Consider the following 14,820-nt stretch of genomic DNA (forward strand, 5'->3'; position numbering starts at 1 on the left):
CCAGTCTCCTGTTTGCCGATAAAGGGAAAAGGGGAATTTAGTTGAGGCTGAGTACGGGAGAGAAAAGAAGGGAATATGGTGTGTCCACAGTAGGCAAAATATTGCTTACAAATTTAAATAATGGTAAGAATGTGCCACGAGATTACAATGCAGTCTTCTAATGTGATACCTTTATCCTACATACAAAAAATGATTAATAAATTATTATTTGTATAGATTCAAAGTTTACTGCAGTTTTGTACATAATTTCTTTTTCTACTCTGGAAGTATGAACCACGACAGAATCACGAATACATTAAATGGAGCACAATTCTTTTCAGGTACAAAACAGTGTAATTTTGTAACAGTATCGACTGCAATGTTGTTATACGTTTTTAACAACTCTTATACAATGAGATGACGAAAGTCAAGGGGGAGCGATATGCACACATACAGATGGCGTTACTATCGCTTACACTAGGTATAAAACGGCAGTGCATTAGCGGAGCTGTCATTTACACTCAGGTGATTCATGTGAAAAGGTGTCTGACGTTATTACGGCAGCACGACGGTAATTAACAGACTAGTGAACGCGGAGTGGCAGTTGGAGCTAGATGCATGGGACATTTCATTTCGGGAATCGTTAGGAAATTCAATATTCCGAGATCCACAGTGTCAAGAGTATGCCGAGAATACCAAATTTCGAACATTACCTCTCACGAAGGAGAACGCAATGGTCGACGGCCTTCACTTAACGACCGAGAGCAGCGGCGTCTGCGTACAAATTGGTTCAAATGGCTCTGAGCACTATGGGACTTCACATCTGAGTGCATCAGTCCCCTATAACTTAGAACTACTTAAACCTAACTAACCTAAAGACATCACACACATCCATGCCCGAGGCAGGATTCGAACCTGCGACCGGAGCGGTCGCGCTGTTCTAGATTAAAGCGCCTAGAACCGCTCGACCACAATGGCCGGCCGTCTGCGTACAGTTGTCAGTGCTAACAGACAGTAAATACTGCATGAAATAACCGCATAAATGAATGTGGGGCGTACGATGAACATATCCATTAGGACAGGGCGGCGAAATTTGGCGTTAATAGGCTATGGCAGCAGATGAGCGACGCGACTGTCTTTGTTAACAGCACGACATCGCCTGCAGCGCCTCTCCTGGGCTCCTGACCATGTCTGTTGGACCCTGGATGACTGGAAAACTGTGGCCTTGACAGATGAGTCCCGATTTCAGTTGGTAAGAGCTAATGGCAGGGTTCGAGTATGGCGCAGACCCCACGAAGCCATGGACCGAAGTTGTCAACAAGGAACTGTGCAAGCTGGTAGTGGCTCCATAATGGTGTGGGCTGTGGTTACATGGAATGGACTGGGTCCTCTGGTACAGGTGAGCCGATCATTGACTGGAAATGGTTTTGTTCAGTTACCTGGAGACCATCTGGAGCCATTCATGGACTTCATGTTCCCAAAAACCGAAGGATTTTTTTTTTATGGATGACAATTTGTCATTTCACTGGGTGACAACTGTTTGCAATTGGTTTGAAAAACATTTTGGACAGTTCGAGCGAAGGATTTGGCCACCCAGATCGCCCAACAGGAGAGTTGGGTTCAAGAGTTCAGTTCGTGCTCAAAATGCTGCACCGGCAACACTTTCGCAATTATGGACGGCTATATCCCATGACTTTCGTCATTTACAGTGTGGCAATCATATAACAATAAAATTCCTGTTAGCACGGAAGAATAATTTTCACGAAGTTTCGCTAATTCAACGAAACATACATAAATGCTTAGTACAGGTCAATGAAAGCCACCTTATTTCAACTTTTAAATATTGGTGTTAATTTTCAATCTCTCCGCAAGGTCAGAGATAATCTTAAGAAATTATTTCGTTAATTGTGACGCAACTGCATTGACTGTGGCCAAACGCCAAATAGCAGAGGATCATCTGAACTTCTTGCAGAGCATCTCGAAATGCCGCCAGTTCGTAGAACCCTAGAGTCGAACTACCCTGGGAAAACGTCTAGGCATTAAATGGAGATGATGACGTCCGTTGGATGAAAGCACTTGCAGGGCGACAATTATTGAACTGTATGAAAAGAAATATAAATTAGTCACAAACTACGGCGTTCACACACTTTATTCAACATGTAAACGTCGCTACAGATATTTGGTTTTGCCATCATTGGCGATGATGTGGCACAGACGAATAGCGAAATTCTGCATGACCCGCTGAAGTGTCGGAACATCGATGCTGAAAGGACCTCCTGAATGGCTATTTTCAGCTGAGCAAAGGTGTTGGGGTTATTGCTGTACACCTTGTCTTTAACAAAGCCCCACAGAAAGGAGTCGCATTTGTTGGGATCCGGAGAATTTGGCGGCCAATCGAGGTCCATGCCAGTGGTCTCTGGGTACCCCACAACCAGAATGCGGTCCCCAAAGTCCTCCTCCAGGATATAGAACGCTCTCCTGCTTCGATGGGGTCGAGCTCCGTCTTGCAAGAACCACATCTTGTCGAAATCAGGGTCACTTTTGATAATGGGGATGAAATCATCTTCCAAAACCTTCACGTACCATTCGGCAGTCACCGTGCCATCAAGGAATATCACACCGATTAAACTGTGTCTGATCATTGCACACCCCATCGTCACTCGTTGAGGGTGAAGAGACTTCTCGATCGCGAAATGTGGATTCTCAGTCAACAGATGCGACAGTTTTACTTACTGACGAACCCATCCAAATGAAAGTGGGCTTCGTCACTAAACCAAACCATACATATGCATATTAATTCCCATCATGCCTCGCGACCAGCCGTGCAGTTTGATCGTACCAACGCAAACCGTTCAGAAGTTTTAACAATTTTATTTCTTTTAGTTCAATCATTGTCACCCTGAAGTAGAACGTAATCCCTCTTAGAAGGAGGGCTTTAGTAAAAGCATCTGACTACTTACAGTGTCAGATACAAAAAGGGTCAGCATCACCTTTATTATTCTTCATATTCTGGAAGATATCATCCGTTAAGGGTTCGTACCATTCATTCCAAAGAAAAATTGATCAAATTCCTGCTCTACATTCAAAATTTGTCCACGATGCTTCATGGAGGAAGAACACAGTGTAATTTTGTAACGATTTGCTTACCAGCTGTGGACGCTAGATTGGAGGCTTTTGACGTTTCCTTCCAGGTAGGGCTCCATCAAGGATTGAAGATTAAACATCTCCAGTACCTTCGCTTGGACCCGAATATAAAATACACTTCCTGAACAAGGCTGCAATGTGCTCGTGACCAGCAAGAACGAGCGGAACGTGTCCGAAACAGTCGATAAGCCACTATGGTTAACGTAGTATCAGATTTTATTGCAAGGTCTGCCCAACTTGTATCGGAAAGGAGAATGAGGCATTTGTTCCCGTCTCCAGACACGTCTTCGCTGGACATCGCAGCCCATTTCCAAGTGGGACTCATCACTGAAGACAATTCTACTCAAGTCAATGAGATCCCATGCCGGAGACGTGTCTGGAGGCGCCCTGGACATCAGTGAGATACCAACCTGACTGTCCCCCGCCATACAGCCCGAAAACTACGAGCAATGGTCTGGTGTGCCATTTCTTTTGACAGCAGGACTCCTTTGGTTCTCATCCACTGGAGATTTGTGGTAAGTTCCTATGGGACCAAACTGCCGAGGTCATCGGTCCCTAGGCTTACACACTGCTTATTCTAATTTAAACTAACTTACGCTAAGGATAACACACACACACCCATGCCCGAGGGAGGACTCGAACCTCCGACGGGGGGAGACGCACGAACAACGGTAAGGCGCCCTAGACCGCGCGGCACGCCCCGTTTAGTTGTCATTCACGGCAACCCACCCTGAGCTTACATTTCAGCAAGATAATGCCAGCCCGCACGCGGTGAGAGTTTCTACTGCTTGTCTTGGTGCTTGCTACTTTGGCCTGCAAGATTGTCGTGTCTCTCCCCAATTGAGAACGTTTGGAGCGTTATGGGTACAGTCCGCCAACCAGCTTGGGATTTTGACTTTATAACGCTCCAATTGGAAAGAATTTGACGCGATATCCCTCAGGAGAACATTCAACAACTTTATCAATCAATTCCAAGTCAAATAATTCTTTACATAAGGGCCCAAGAAGGACCAACACGCTATTGACTTGTTCAGTTTGTGAAGCTCTCTCTTAAGTAAATCATCCAGTTTTTGTGAAATTGTAATCATTTGTTTGTCTGTATGTGTATATTACATCTACCAATTTCCGCCCCATGCCGATAATTCTCTCATTGTGCATCGTTTTTCGTCTTAGAGTATATTTGGTAAAATATGTTACAGTTCCTTCCATTTCATTTACTGGGGGAGTTAGTGCTTATATTCTGTGTATAGCCACAAATGTAAAACTGTGTGGTGTGTTCCTTGTGATAACGACGTGCTGCCATGTAAATGTTATTCTGTGGTTTTGTGAAGAAGACTCTGCATCTTATAAACTAATGAGACTCGTGTGAGAAAAGCCACAGTACATCTGCTTGTATTTGGGTGGTTCCTGCAACAGCGACCGGGACGCAGCGAGGGAAAGTCGGTTGAAAATATGAGAATTACTTTAAAATTTCTGTTATGACACATACTGAAGTTTATTACATCTACAGTGCCCAAACCGCTAGAAAACCATTAGCATAGCATTGCAGAAGTCAGCACATGTAATACGCTACTGGTTTTAACACATGAGTAATAGTAATTCTAGCTACAAAACTCTTACTACTGTAAGAGGGCAATAGCTATGTCTTCTAGGTTTAGCGGAAAAGAAACGAGTTTCAGCACCGCTACCAACTACCATGGCATTCGCAATTTTCAGCCCAATAAGCCTACAAGGCATAATAAAGTCACCCAATCTCCACTAGTTCTGAGCTATAGCATGTTTGCCAAGGAAGTAAGAAAGAATCCTGGCCAGATTGGATGTACTGCTGTAAGTGACAGCCAATCACAGTACGACCATACCGGCAACATGTCTTCTTTTTCTGTCATGTTATAATATTTTCTGAGGTTAAATTCAGGTTTTATTGCCTCAGTCAGACTTGTCTGTATCGTAAGTTACTATATCTATCCTTTAAACGTCAGTTTTAATACACTCCTGGAAATGGAAAAAAGAACACATTGACACCGGTGTGTCAGACCCACCATACTTGCTCCGGACACTGCGAGAGGGCTGTACAAGCAATGATCACACGCACGGCACAGCGGACACACCAGGAACCGCGGTGTTGGCCGTCGAATGGCGCTAGCTGCGCAGCATTTGTGCACCGCCGCCGTCAGTGTCAGCCAGTTTGCCGTGGCATACGGAGCTCCATCGCAGTCTTTAACACTGGTAGCATGCCGCGACAGCGTGGACGTGAACCGTATGTGCAGTTGACGGACTTTGAGCGAGGGCGTATAGTGGGCATGCGGGAGGCCGGGTGGACGTACCGCCGAATTGCTCAACACGTGGGGCGTGAGGTCTCCACAGTACATCGATGTTGTCGCCAGTGGTCGGCGGAAGGTGCACGTGCCCGTCGACCTGGGACCGGACCGCAGCGACGCACGGATGCACGCCAAGACCGTAGGATCCTACGCAGTGCCGTAGGGGACCGCACCGCCACTTCCCAGCAAATTAGGGACACTGTTGCTCCTGGGGTATCGGCGAGGACCATTCGCAACCGTCTCCATGAAGCTGGGCTACGGTCCCGCACACCGTTAGGCCGTCTTCCGCTCACGCCCCAACATCGTGCAGCCCGCCTCCAGTGGTGTCGCGACAGGCGTGAATGGAGGGACGAATGGAGACGTGTCGTCTTCAGCGATGAGAGTCGCTTCTGCCTTGGTGCCAATGATGGTCGTATGCGTGTTTGGCGCCGTGCAGGTGAGCGCCACAATCAGGACTGCATACGACCGAGGCACACAGGGTCAACACCCGGCATCATGGTGTGGGGAGCGATCTCCTACACTGGCCGTACACCACTGGTGATCGTCGAGGGGACACTGAATAGTGCACGGTACATCCAAACCGTCATCGAACCCATCGTTCTACCATTCCTAGACCGGCAAGGGAACTTGCTGTTCCAACAGGACAATGCACGTCCGCATGTATCCCGTGCCACCCAACGTGCTCTAGAAGGTGTAAGTCAACTACCCTGGCCAGCAAGATCTCCGGATCTGTCCCCCATTGAGCATGTTTGGGACTGGATGAAGCGTCGTCTCACGCGGTCTGCACGTCCAGCACGAACGCTGGTCCAACTGAGGCGCCAGGTGGAAATGGCATGGCAAGCCGTTCCACAGGACTACATCCAGCATCTCTACGATCGTCTCCATGGGAGAATAGCAGCCTGCATTGCTGCGAAAGGTGGATATACACCGTACTAGTGCCGATATTGTGCATGCTCTGTTGCCTTTGTCTATGTGCCTGTGGTTCTGTCAGTGTGATCATGTGATGTATCTGACCCCAGGAATGTGTCAATAAAGTTTCCCCTTCCAGGGACAATGAATTCACGGTGTTCTTATTTCAATTTCCAGGAGTGTATTAGTCTATTACTCTGATTATGAGGGCATGATTCAGAGTAATGCCTGAGAAATTTTTGTGTGAAAACTATTGAAGCATTTTACATAAAACCAACATTATTAACGTTATACATATTTATTTCACATGTATACATATTTGCAGCCCTCTGTCGCTAGAGGGCTTCGACTTGTAGCGAGTAACACGGCAGTATGTAACGTAATTATGTTGATGTATGAAAAACAGCGTGCTGTAATAGACTTTCGAATTCCAAGATTTCGTCCACACAATGAAGCATCCTCTTCTTCAGCATTACAATGTCAGACCACAAACGATTGATGCGACATCTGCAAAAATCCAACGCCTTGAGTAAACTGTCACTGCTCATCCTCCATTCAGTCCCTACTTGGTACTATCGGATTTTCTTCTGTTTCCAAAACATGAAGAACACCTTCGAGTACTTCACTTTCAAACAATGACTCTGAGCACTATGGGACTTAACTTCTAAGGTCATCAGTCCCCTAGAACTTAGAACTACTTAAACCGAACTAACCTAAGGACATCACACACATCCATGCCCGAGGCAGGATTCGAACCTGCGACTGTAGCGATCGCGCCGTTCCAGACTGTAACGCCTAGGACCGCTCGGTCACTCCGACCGGCTACTTCACTTTGATAGTGATGAAGCAGTGCAAGCAGAGGCGAGGTTGTGGCTCCATCTAAAAAGCATACATTCTATCTACAGTGATGGTATCAACAAACTGGTCTCTCGCTGAGAGAAATGTGTTCTTCGCCAGGGTGACTATGTTGAGAAACAAATATGTAGACATGAAAAATAATAATGTAGAATGTTAATAACCTTTCTTTTATTTGAAAAGCTTTAAGGGTTTTCTCATTAAAAATTCGAAGGCATTGCTTTTCAGCACGCCCTTCGTTCTGTGAGTTGGTGAGACAGTATTTGGCGGGCAGCCGTAGTTGTCCTTGCTATTTGTGGACACCTACCAGAGCATGTTGTGGCCTACACGGCTGTGATTTCCGAGAATTTGTACTGTGCTTGAGAGACAGGTATCATCACTAGAAACTCGGGGCACCCGCCCTGCCCAGCACAGAAAGCCAAAAGCAGAGATAAAAATTGCCCAGTTTCTTGAAGTTATTGCAATAGCTGGATGGGAGTACTGTATCGTTACAGTGTATGTCTTCTGGTTGCTGTGGTGGCTGACTATCTGTCCGCACATTTGTATCACTTTTCTGCACTGTTTAAAGCACATTTCGCTTTTCTCAATGTTTTTATCGTGAGGCTGACGCAGCACAGTATTCTGGTTTCTAATATATCGCTGTATATCTCCTCTATATGCAATATTACAATGCCAGATTTTGACAATATACCACAATATGTACACAAGGTTGACTCCAAATAAACAATAGTTGCTCAGAGATGTTATACGTTGACAGAGATGCTTCACTTAGTTTTCACCTGTTTGACTTAAGAGATAGCAATGTAGCAATACGTAGCATATGGTATCATTTGACTATTTTATTTAACTATGTGCTAATATAGAAACTGGTACGCTTAAAATAAGGTACAGTGATGACAGGTTGGTATAATTTAAAACAAAATACTTGAAACATTTTTACGTATGATGATGGACAGCCGCCCACGGTGGCTGAGCGGTTCTAGGCGCTTCAGTCCGGAACCGCGCGACTGCTACGGTCGCCGGTTCGAATCCTGCCTTAGGTTAGTTAGGTTTAAGTAGTTCTAAGTTCTAGGGGACTGATGACATCAGATGTTAAGTCCCATAGTGCTCAGAGCCATTTTGATGATGGACAGGTGTTGGAATAAACAAAGATATTCCTATAAATTAATAGTTGTTGGATTATATATTCACTAAACTCTCTGAAACACGATCATACACGAGAATGGTGTACTGGTTAGTTACAAATATTAGATTATGAGGTTGGTGAAGTTGCTGAGAAACGTTCTGCTCTTAAATTATCTTTTCCCCCTTTCCTGTTCTATTCGAGAATGACTTGTGGAAAGAATGATTGTCGCTAAGTTTCTGAATCAGCTCTACCTTCTCTGTTTTTCTCGTTGTCGTCATTTCGTGAGACGTGTGTGGGAGAAAGTAATGTGTTGCCCGACACTTCCTAGAACGGGCTCTTGCGAAATGGCAATAGTAAATCTGTGCGTGATGCACAACGCTTCTTCTGTGGCATCCACCACTGGAGTTTGTTCAGCATCTCCTTAATGCTCTCTCGACGATTAAAGGATCCCGTGACGAAACGTGCCACTTTTAGTTGGATCTGTTCTATCTCTTCAATGAATCCAACCTGGCAAAGATCTTAAACTGGCGACCAATACTCAACAATCGGCCGAATAAATATTTTGTAAGGCACGTCTTTCGTGTATGAAGTACATTGCCTGAAAAGTCTTGCAAAGAATCTGTCAGGTGTCTGCTTTTCCTACTGTTTGTTTCATGTGGTCATTTTACTTTAGGTCACTTCGGATGGTTTCTCCTAGCTATGTTACGGTAATTACTACTTTTAGTGGTTTTGTCGCCAGTAGTGTGATCGAAAACTGGTTTATTTACTCACCTATCAATGTACAATATGTTGTATTTATTTACGTTCAGGTTCAGCTTCCAGTCCCTGCAGCAGTCTTTGGTCGTCTTCATAGACACAGTCCGCTACAGTCTTGTGGCATTGCTGCCTTCTAATAGACACAGCAACGTCTTCGAACAGCCTTATCGAGTTTCTGACATATCTACAAGATCAGTTATACGGCTGTTACAAAACGATACCGACAGACTTCGAGGGGCTGTAAAGGTTGTCGCAAGGAACAAATTGAGGATAGGGACACGTATCCAGAAACGTCATCCAACGACGCTACAGAGCGTAGAAGTTACAAGCGTCGGCGCTTGCCGCTTGCCCTCCCCTTTGGCAGCAAACTTGACTTACTACGCCGACTGATCGTGGGCGGAACGTCTCGCAACGTTGTTTGTTACTCAGTGATCGAGACTAATTGCCACGATCGCCAATGGAGCAGATGTAGCCGCTACTGCGTAGACAGGCCTTGTATCCTATGAATGTGATCCGCTGTTGCCTCAGTGGTGACGGCTTCGGGCATAGGTTTATATCTGCAGTTTATTTTTCTCGTGGAACCCTTGAAATCTCCACTGTTTTACGGTATACAGAAGAATAATAAACTGCAGATGGAAACCTGTGTCCGAAACTGTCATCCACCGATGCAGCGAGCATCCGATTCGTAGGGGAGAAAGCCTGTGTACGGAGCAGTTAGCTCCGTCTTCGCCACTGGCAATTGTGGCAATCAGTCGAGTTCACTATATAACAAATAACATTGCTAGACTTTCCACCTAACGTCCGTCAGCGTACAGAGCCACGTCTGCTGCAGGAGGGATGGCCTAGGGACAGGCGCCGGCGCATATAACTTAGACGCTCTGCATCATCGTTGGCTGACGTTTCCGGACTCCGGCTCCTATCCTCAATCAGACGACTGTGGGATAGCTACAAGACACACACGCACACACACACACATTATTCGTTGGAGCGTCCATTTACTCCATGGAATAGCTTCTCTGCTATCTATGTTTCCTCTTATGAAAAGAATGAAGGAGATCTTGCGGATTAGCCGTGAAAGAACGAAGACGTATATGTATGTATTGTTGAGCTAGTCGCCATCTTGATGAGATTCTGTATGAGAAGGAATTTAATACATGAACTAAACTAAAGTAAGTGTGTTCGCGTATTATTTAACTGGTTATTATTGACAGTGTCTGCTTACCACGCTGTGTTGCACGGGATCAGTGGGGAACGTCTGATTTACACTGGACGAACCTGCCGTTTTGTATGCTCAAGATATCCAGCTTATTACTTTCAATAAATGGGCTAACACGGTCTTACCAGCAGATCTCCGGTCTTCCCCATGTGATCACCGTAAGTTAATAATTATTACAAATGTTTTCAGGAGATCGACTGACAATTTTCGTAGCACCGAGACTTCAAAATTGCTTCACTGCCTTATGGAATTTAAGTTAAGCTCAATTTAATCAGGATAGAACGGTATTGAACTGTGTGAATGTGATAAGCCTGCTTTGTGAATGAAAATTCCCTTAATATACGCATGTTTTTTACCATCCTGATCAGTGAAGCTAAATCAGGCCGGTGTGAAAGAGGTTTTTAAATTTTAGATCCCACAAAAAAATATTAAAAATGCACTACTACACTGGTGGACAGCAGTTGCCTGCAACTGAAGAGCGTAATACGCCCCCTAACAACTGAAGATAGTAATACGGCCTCTAACAACTGAAGAGAGTAATATGGCATCCATCAGTTTAAATAATCCTCACAGGAAAAAAAGACATTAGGAAAAAATATTTGTTTTGATGTCCCCTACAACCTCCCAGAGTTTGTCGGTTTAAATACTTTTCACCCTGTATAAATACTGCAATAAGAAACAGAGCCCCGCTCATCAATGTCGAAAGGGAAGAGTTTCGCTGTACTAAGCACGAACTGTGGTGTCGACTAGATCGCGTCTGTGTAGTGTCACGTGGTGATGTGATACTGACAAGGGAACCTCCCCATCGGACCCCCCTCAGATTTAGTTATAAGTTGGCACAGTGGATAGGCCTTGAAAAGCTGAACACAGATCAATCGAGAAAACAGGAAGAAGTTGTGTGGAACTATGAAAAAAATAAGCAAAATATACAGACTGAGAAGTCCATGCAAAGTGTAAGCTCAGGGGCGGCGTGGTCCCATGGTTACCGTGAGCAGCCGCGGAACGAGAGGACCTTGGTTCAAATCTCCCCTCTAGTCAATTTTTTTTTTTTTTTCAGCCAATTGTTGTCTGTCCGTCCGTCCGTCCGATGCGTAGTATGGGGGACGCTACACCTAATCAAACATCGAAACACACGACGTCAGTCGACTACAGCGCACGGAAGAGACGGAAGAGAGAATATTCCTGCTAACGAGGCTTGCGATCAAATGTTTTCGGTTCCCATTGGAGAGGCACGTCCTTTCGTCTACTAATCACACGGTTTTGCGGAGCGGTCGCATAACACAGACACTAAACTTATTACAGTGAACAGAGACGTCAATTAACGAACGGACAGATCATAACTTTGCGAAAATGAAGAAAGTAAACGTTTCACTCAAGGGAAGAGTTGAACCAAGGACCTCTCGTTCCGCAGCTGCTCACGCTAACCACGGGACCACGGCGCTCCTGAGTTCACACCATCCTTGATGTTGCCTATCTTGCGCATGGACAACTCAGTTTATATATTTTGCTTATTTTTTTCGTAGTTCCACACAACTTCTTCCTGTTTTCTCGATTGATGTGTGTTCAATTTTTCAAGGCCTATCCACTGTGCCAACTTATAACTAAATCTGAGGAGGGTGCGATGGTGAGGTTCCCTTGTTAGCTCGAGTGGGCTAAGCAGCTACTGCCGGCTATCCTATAGCGCGGCGGCAGAGTGCCCTCGTGGTACGGAGCTGCTGGCTGCGCACAATCGGGCCCGCCCGATCGCGCGCGACCGCTGCCGGCATCGAACAGAAACCTACAATTCTGATACCAATGTATCGATATGTGATACCACACCTACAAATAATCCTCTGTTGTAAACAGTAACACTCCTATCACAAGTCTTTGCGGTGCCATTGAAATCACCTCTACATCTGTGGAATCTGTTCATTTGAGAGGATATGATGAGTTGTGGCACAAAATTTCTTTTCTGACCGCGTAATTATTGGAGACAGGTGAGTACAGGGCTACAATGTTTGTTACAGGGAGCAGCTACGTGCCGTCGACGTGGACGGCGCAGTTCCCGGCCAGCACGCACAGCCCCAGCCCGTTCCACCGGCAGACGCCCAGCCAGAGCTGGCCGCCACTGCCCAGCAGCCAGCCGGCGCCCCCCACCGACTGGCCGGCGTCGCCCGCGGTAGCAGCGGCGGCCGAGGCGGCGCCCACGGCGTGGCTGCCCAGCGCCAGCACGGCGAGCGCGCCGCACCAGCTGGGCCTCGAACACGCGGCCGTCGGCGCGGGCTTCGGCTTCGGCGGCCAGCCCGACAACGGCGCCGCCAAGCCCACACCGGCTGCCGCAGCCGCCTCGGCACTGCTCGCCGCCGCCCTAGTGCTTCGCTTGTAAACAAACTGGTCCCAGCTCCTGCGGACCTCACTCTCACAGGAGCATCGTGTACGTGTGAAACATGTCTAGATCCACCAGACTTCTGTCATTCTCCGTACCATTCAGTTCTCTTCTTCGGCAATATTTTTCGATTAGCCTCTACAAAAGTTGGACAACTATTTGTCTTATCATTTGCGACATGTCGAAACTGTATATCACACGAGGAGGCGAACGCAAGTACTTGATATTCGCCGACATTTCTCTTCTTACTGAGGCGCACTAGCCCACATCGAAGGAATAAAAGCTTCAACTTGTCATTATTTCTTCTTAATTCCGACAGCTTTCTACTGCTGTTGTATTTGCCTAGAACTCCTAGGAATATGATTGATACAACGCAAAATCGATTAAAGGTAAAACACCTCTATTCCAACCGACGTAGCTGAAGCCCCCTCCACGATCCTAAGGGACAGGTCTCACAAAGGAATGTACTCAACACCCCGCAAACTCACGAAGAGCAAAATTCTACAATTCTTCTCAGACTCCAAAGAGCCTCTCACAAGATGCTATATAGAGGGAATGTGACCAACACGGTGTGAATTCCATAGAGACAAAATTAATGCCATTCTGCCGGCGCTACCGAAAACTGCTCCCGTGATCCTATAGGATCAACATCGTATAAACTCCTCCAAGAGCAAAATTTCGCCATTCTTCCTAGACTCCAAAGAACCTTTCCTGCGACCCTTTAAGGTTAGTGCCTTAGGAACATAGCGCCTTAGTAATACAATCAACACAGAGTAAATTCCACCGAGAGTTAAAAAAAAATCGTTGTTTAGTTACAGCCATGATTCTGTGGTATCCAACTCACAGCCATATATATTCTTCCGGGAGTCCTGCTTCCACAGCATCATGAGAGAGCCTCTTTGAAGTTTCGAAGGAATGTAAGTGAGCCCGTGGCATGTTCATCCCATTAATCACTTTTGAGACTCGACCAGGGACTCAATTGAAAGTTTGCTGCTCACGAAACAGATTCCACCCTCGGCCTGTCCCCGCCACAGTGTTAACCTGTCACAAATGATATCTTGAGAGTAATACAATTTCATTTTTTCCGGTGAACGCCAGTCACAGAGAAATTTCGACAGTCACATTCATATAAAAACGTCCATGTGCCAGGTCACTTACAATTCAGCATCCGCTAATGTTCTCCTTTTAATTTTCAAGATGAAGTTGCATAAACTGCGTCGGCAACAGACCGACTTGCTTGTGCTTGGCACTAAAGTGAGCAATAGAACGGCCTAGCGAACTTGTTTCAAGTTTTGTTCGGTATGATTCTCACTCAAGTCTTCATACTTTAACTAACCAACACACATGTAAAGAAGAACTGAAAAATCGCTTCCTCATTAAGAACAGTATTCATTGTGTAAGACGAAAGTTAGTGCGTCATTTAGTTAATTACTTGCTTCGTTAGCTATTTACTTAAATTTTCCATAAATTATTTACATGCCATGTCAGACTGATGTGGAATGAGACGGCTTTAACGCTATTCTAGAATTAATTTTGAAGTCTGTTAAAAAGAAGGAGCTCATTTACACAATAGTACAAGTTTAGTAATAGCAAACACGTATGCTGTTCTTTTGTACTGTACATACTACTAAACATATAATCGTCTATTCAATTGAGGGAATTGTCAGGAAAACATATATTTTCAATTTATTTTAAGAAATAACTTTGGTATCTGTCGTATATTTTACTTCGACAGACAGGTGATCACAAATCTTTGTTGCAACATCATTCATTTTTTAGTGAAATTCGGTATTCAAGATGATCATCAAGGTCATTTTAAAACAGAGCCATGACGTGCACTTAAAGCGTTTAAATGAATGTAAGTTTCAGAGTACGTTCCAGTCATGGTCACTGAAATTTCTTTATAATGTTAAATACTGGTTCACTCGTAGCGACATACTTTCCTTAACTTTATACGTCAAAAACCAGATCGTCCTGCCACCTAAGCCCCTACATTATCATTACCGATTTTTTATTTCGCTGAAGGTGATTTTCAATAAAATATCTCGCTGACCGATAATGGGATGTGAAGGCTTCCTAAGTGGAATGCACAGTAGCTTTTGAGACACTGATTCGCATTTCATTGGCCTTGAATGGATTTGGTTAAACAGGC

The 14,820-nt window shown here is 45.3% G+C and overlaps 1 protein-coding gene across 1 annotated transcript in view; it reads left to right on the plus strand.

Moving 5' to 3' along the window:
- Window positions 1-12,668, plus strand: part of LOC124556041 — a 484,814-nt gene extending 472,146 nt beyond the window's left edge. Inside the window, exon 8 of the mRNA XM_047130076.1 lies at window positions 12,310-12,668. Coding sequence (XP_046986032.1) covers window positions 12,310-12,668 — 359 coding nt within the window. The remainder of the gene's footprint in view (window positions 1-12,309) is intronic.
- Window positions 12,669-14,820: the final 2,152 nt, after the last annotated feature.

The sequence above is a fragment of the Schistocerca americana genome, chromosome X (assembly GCF_021461395.2).
Source record: "Schistocerca americana isolate TAMUIC-IGC-003095 chromosome X, iqSchAmer2.1, whole genome shotgun sequence".
Classification (NCBI taxonomy): Eukaryota; Metazoa; Arthropoda; class Insecta; order Orthoptera; family Acrididae; genus Schistocerca; species Schistocerca americana.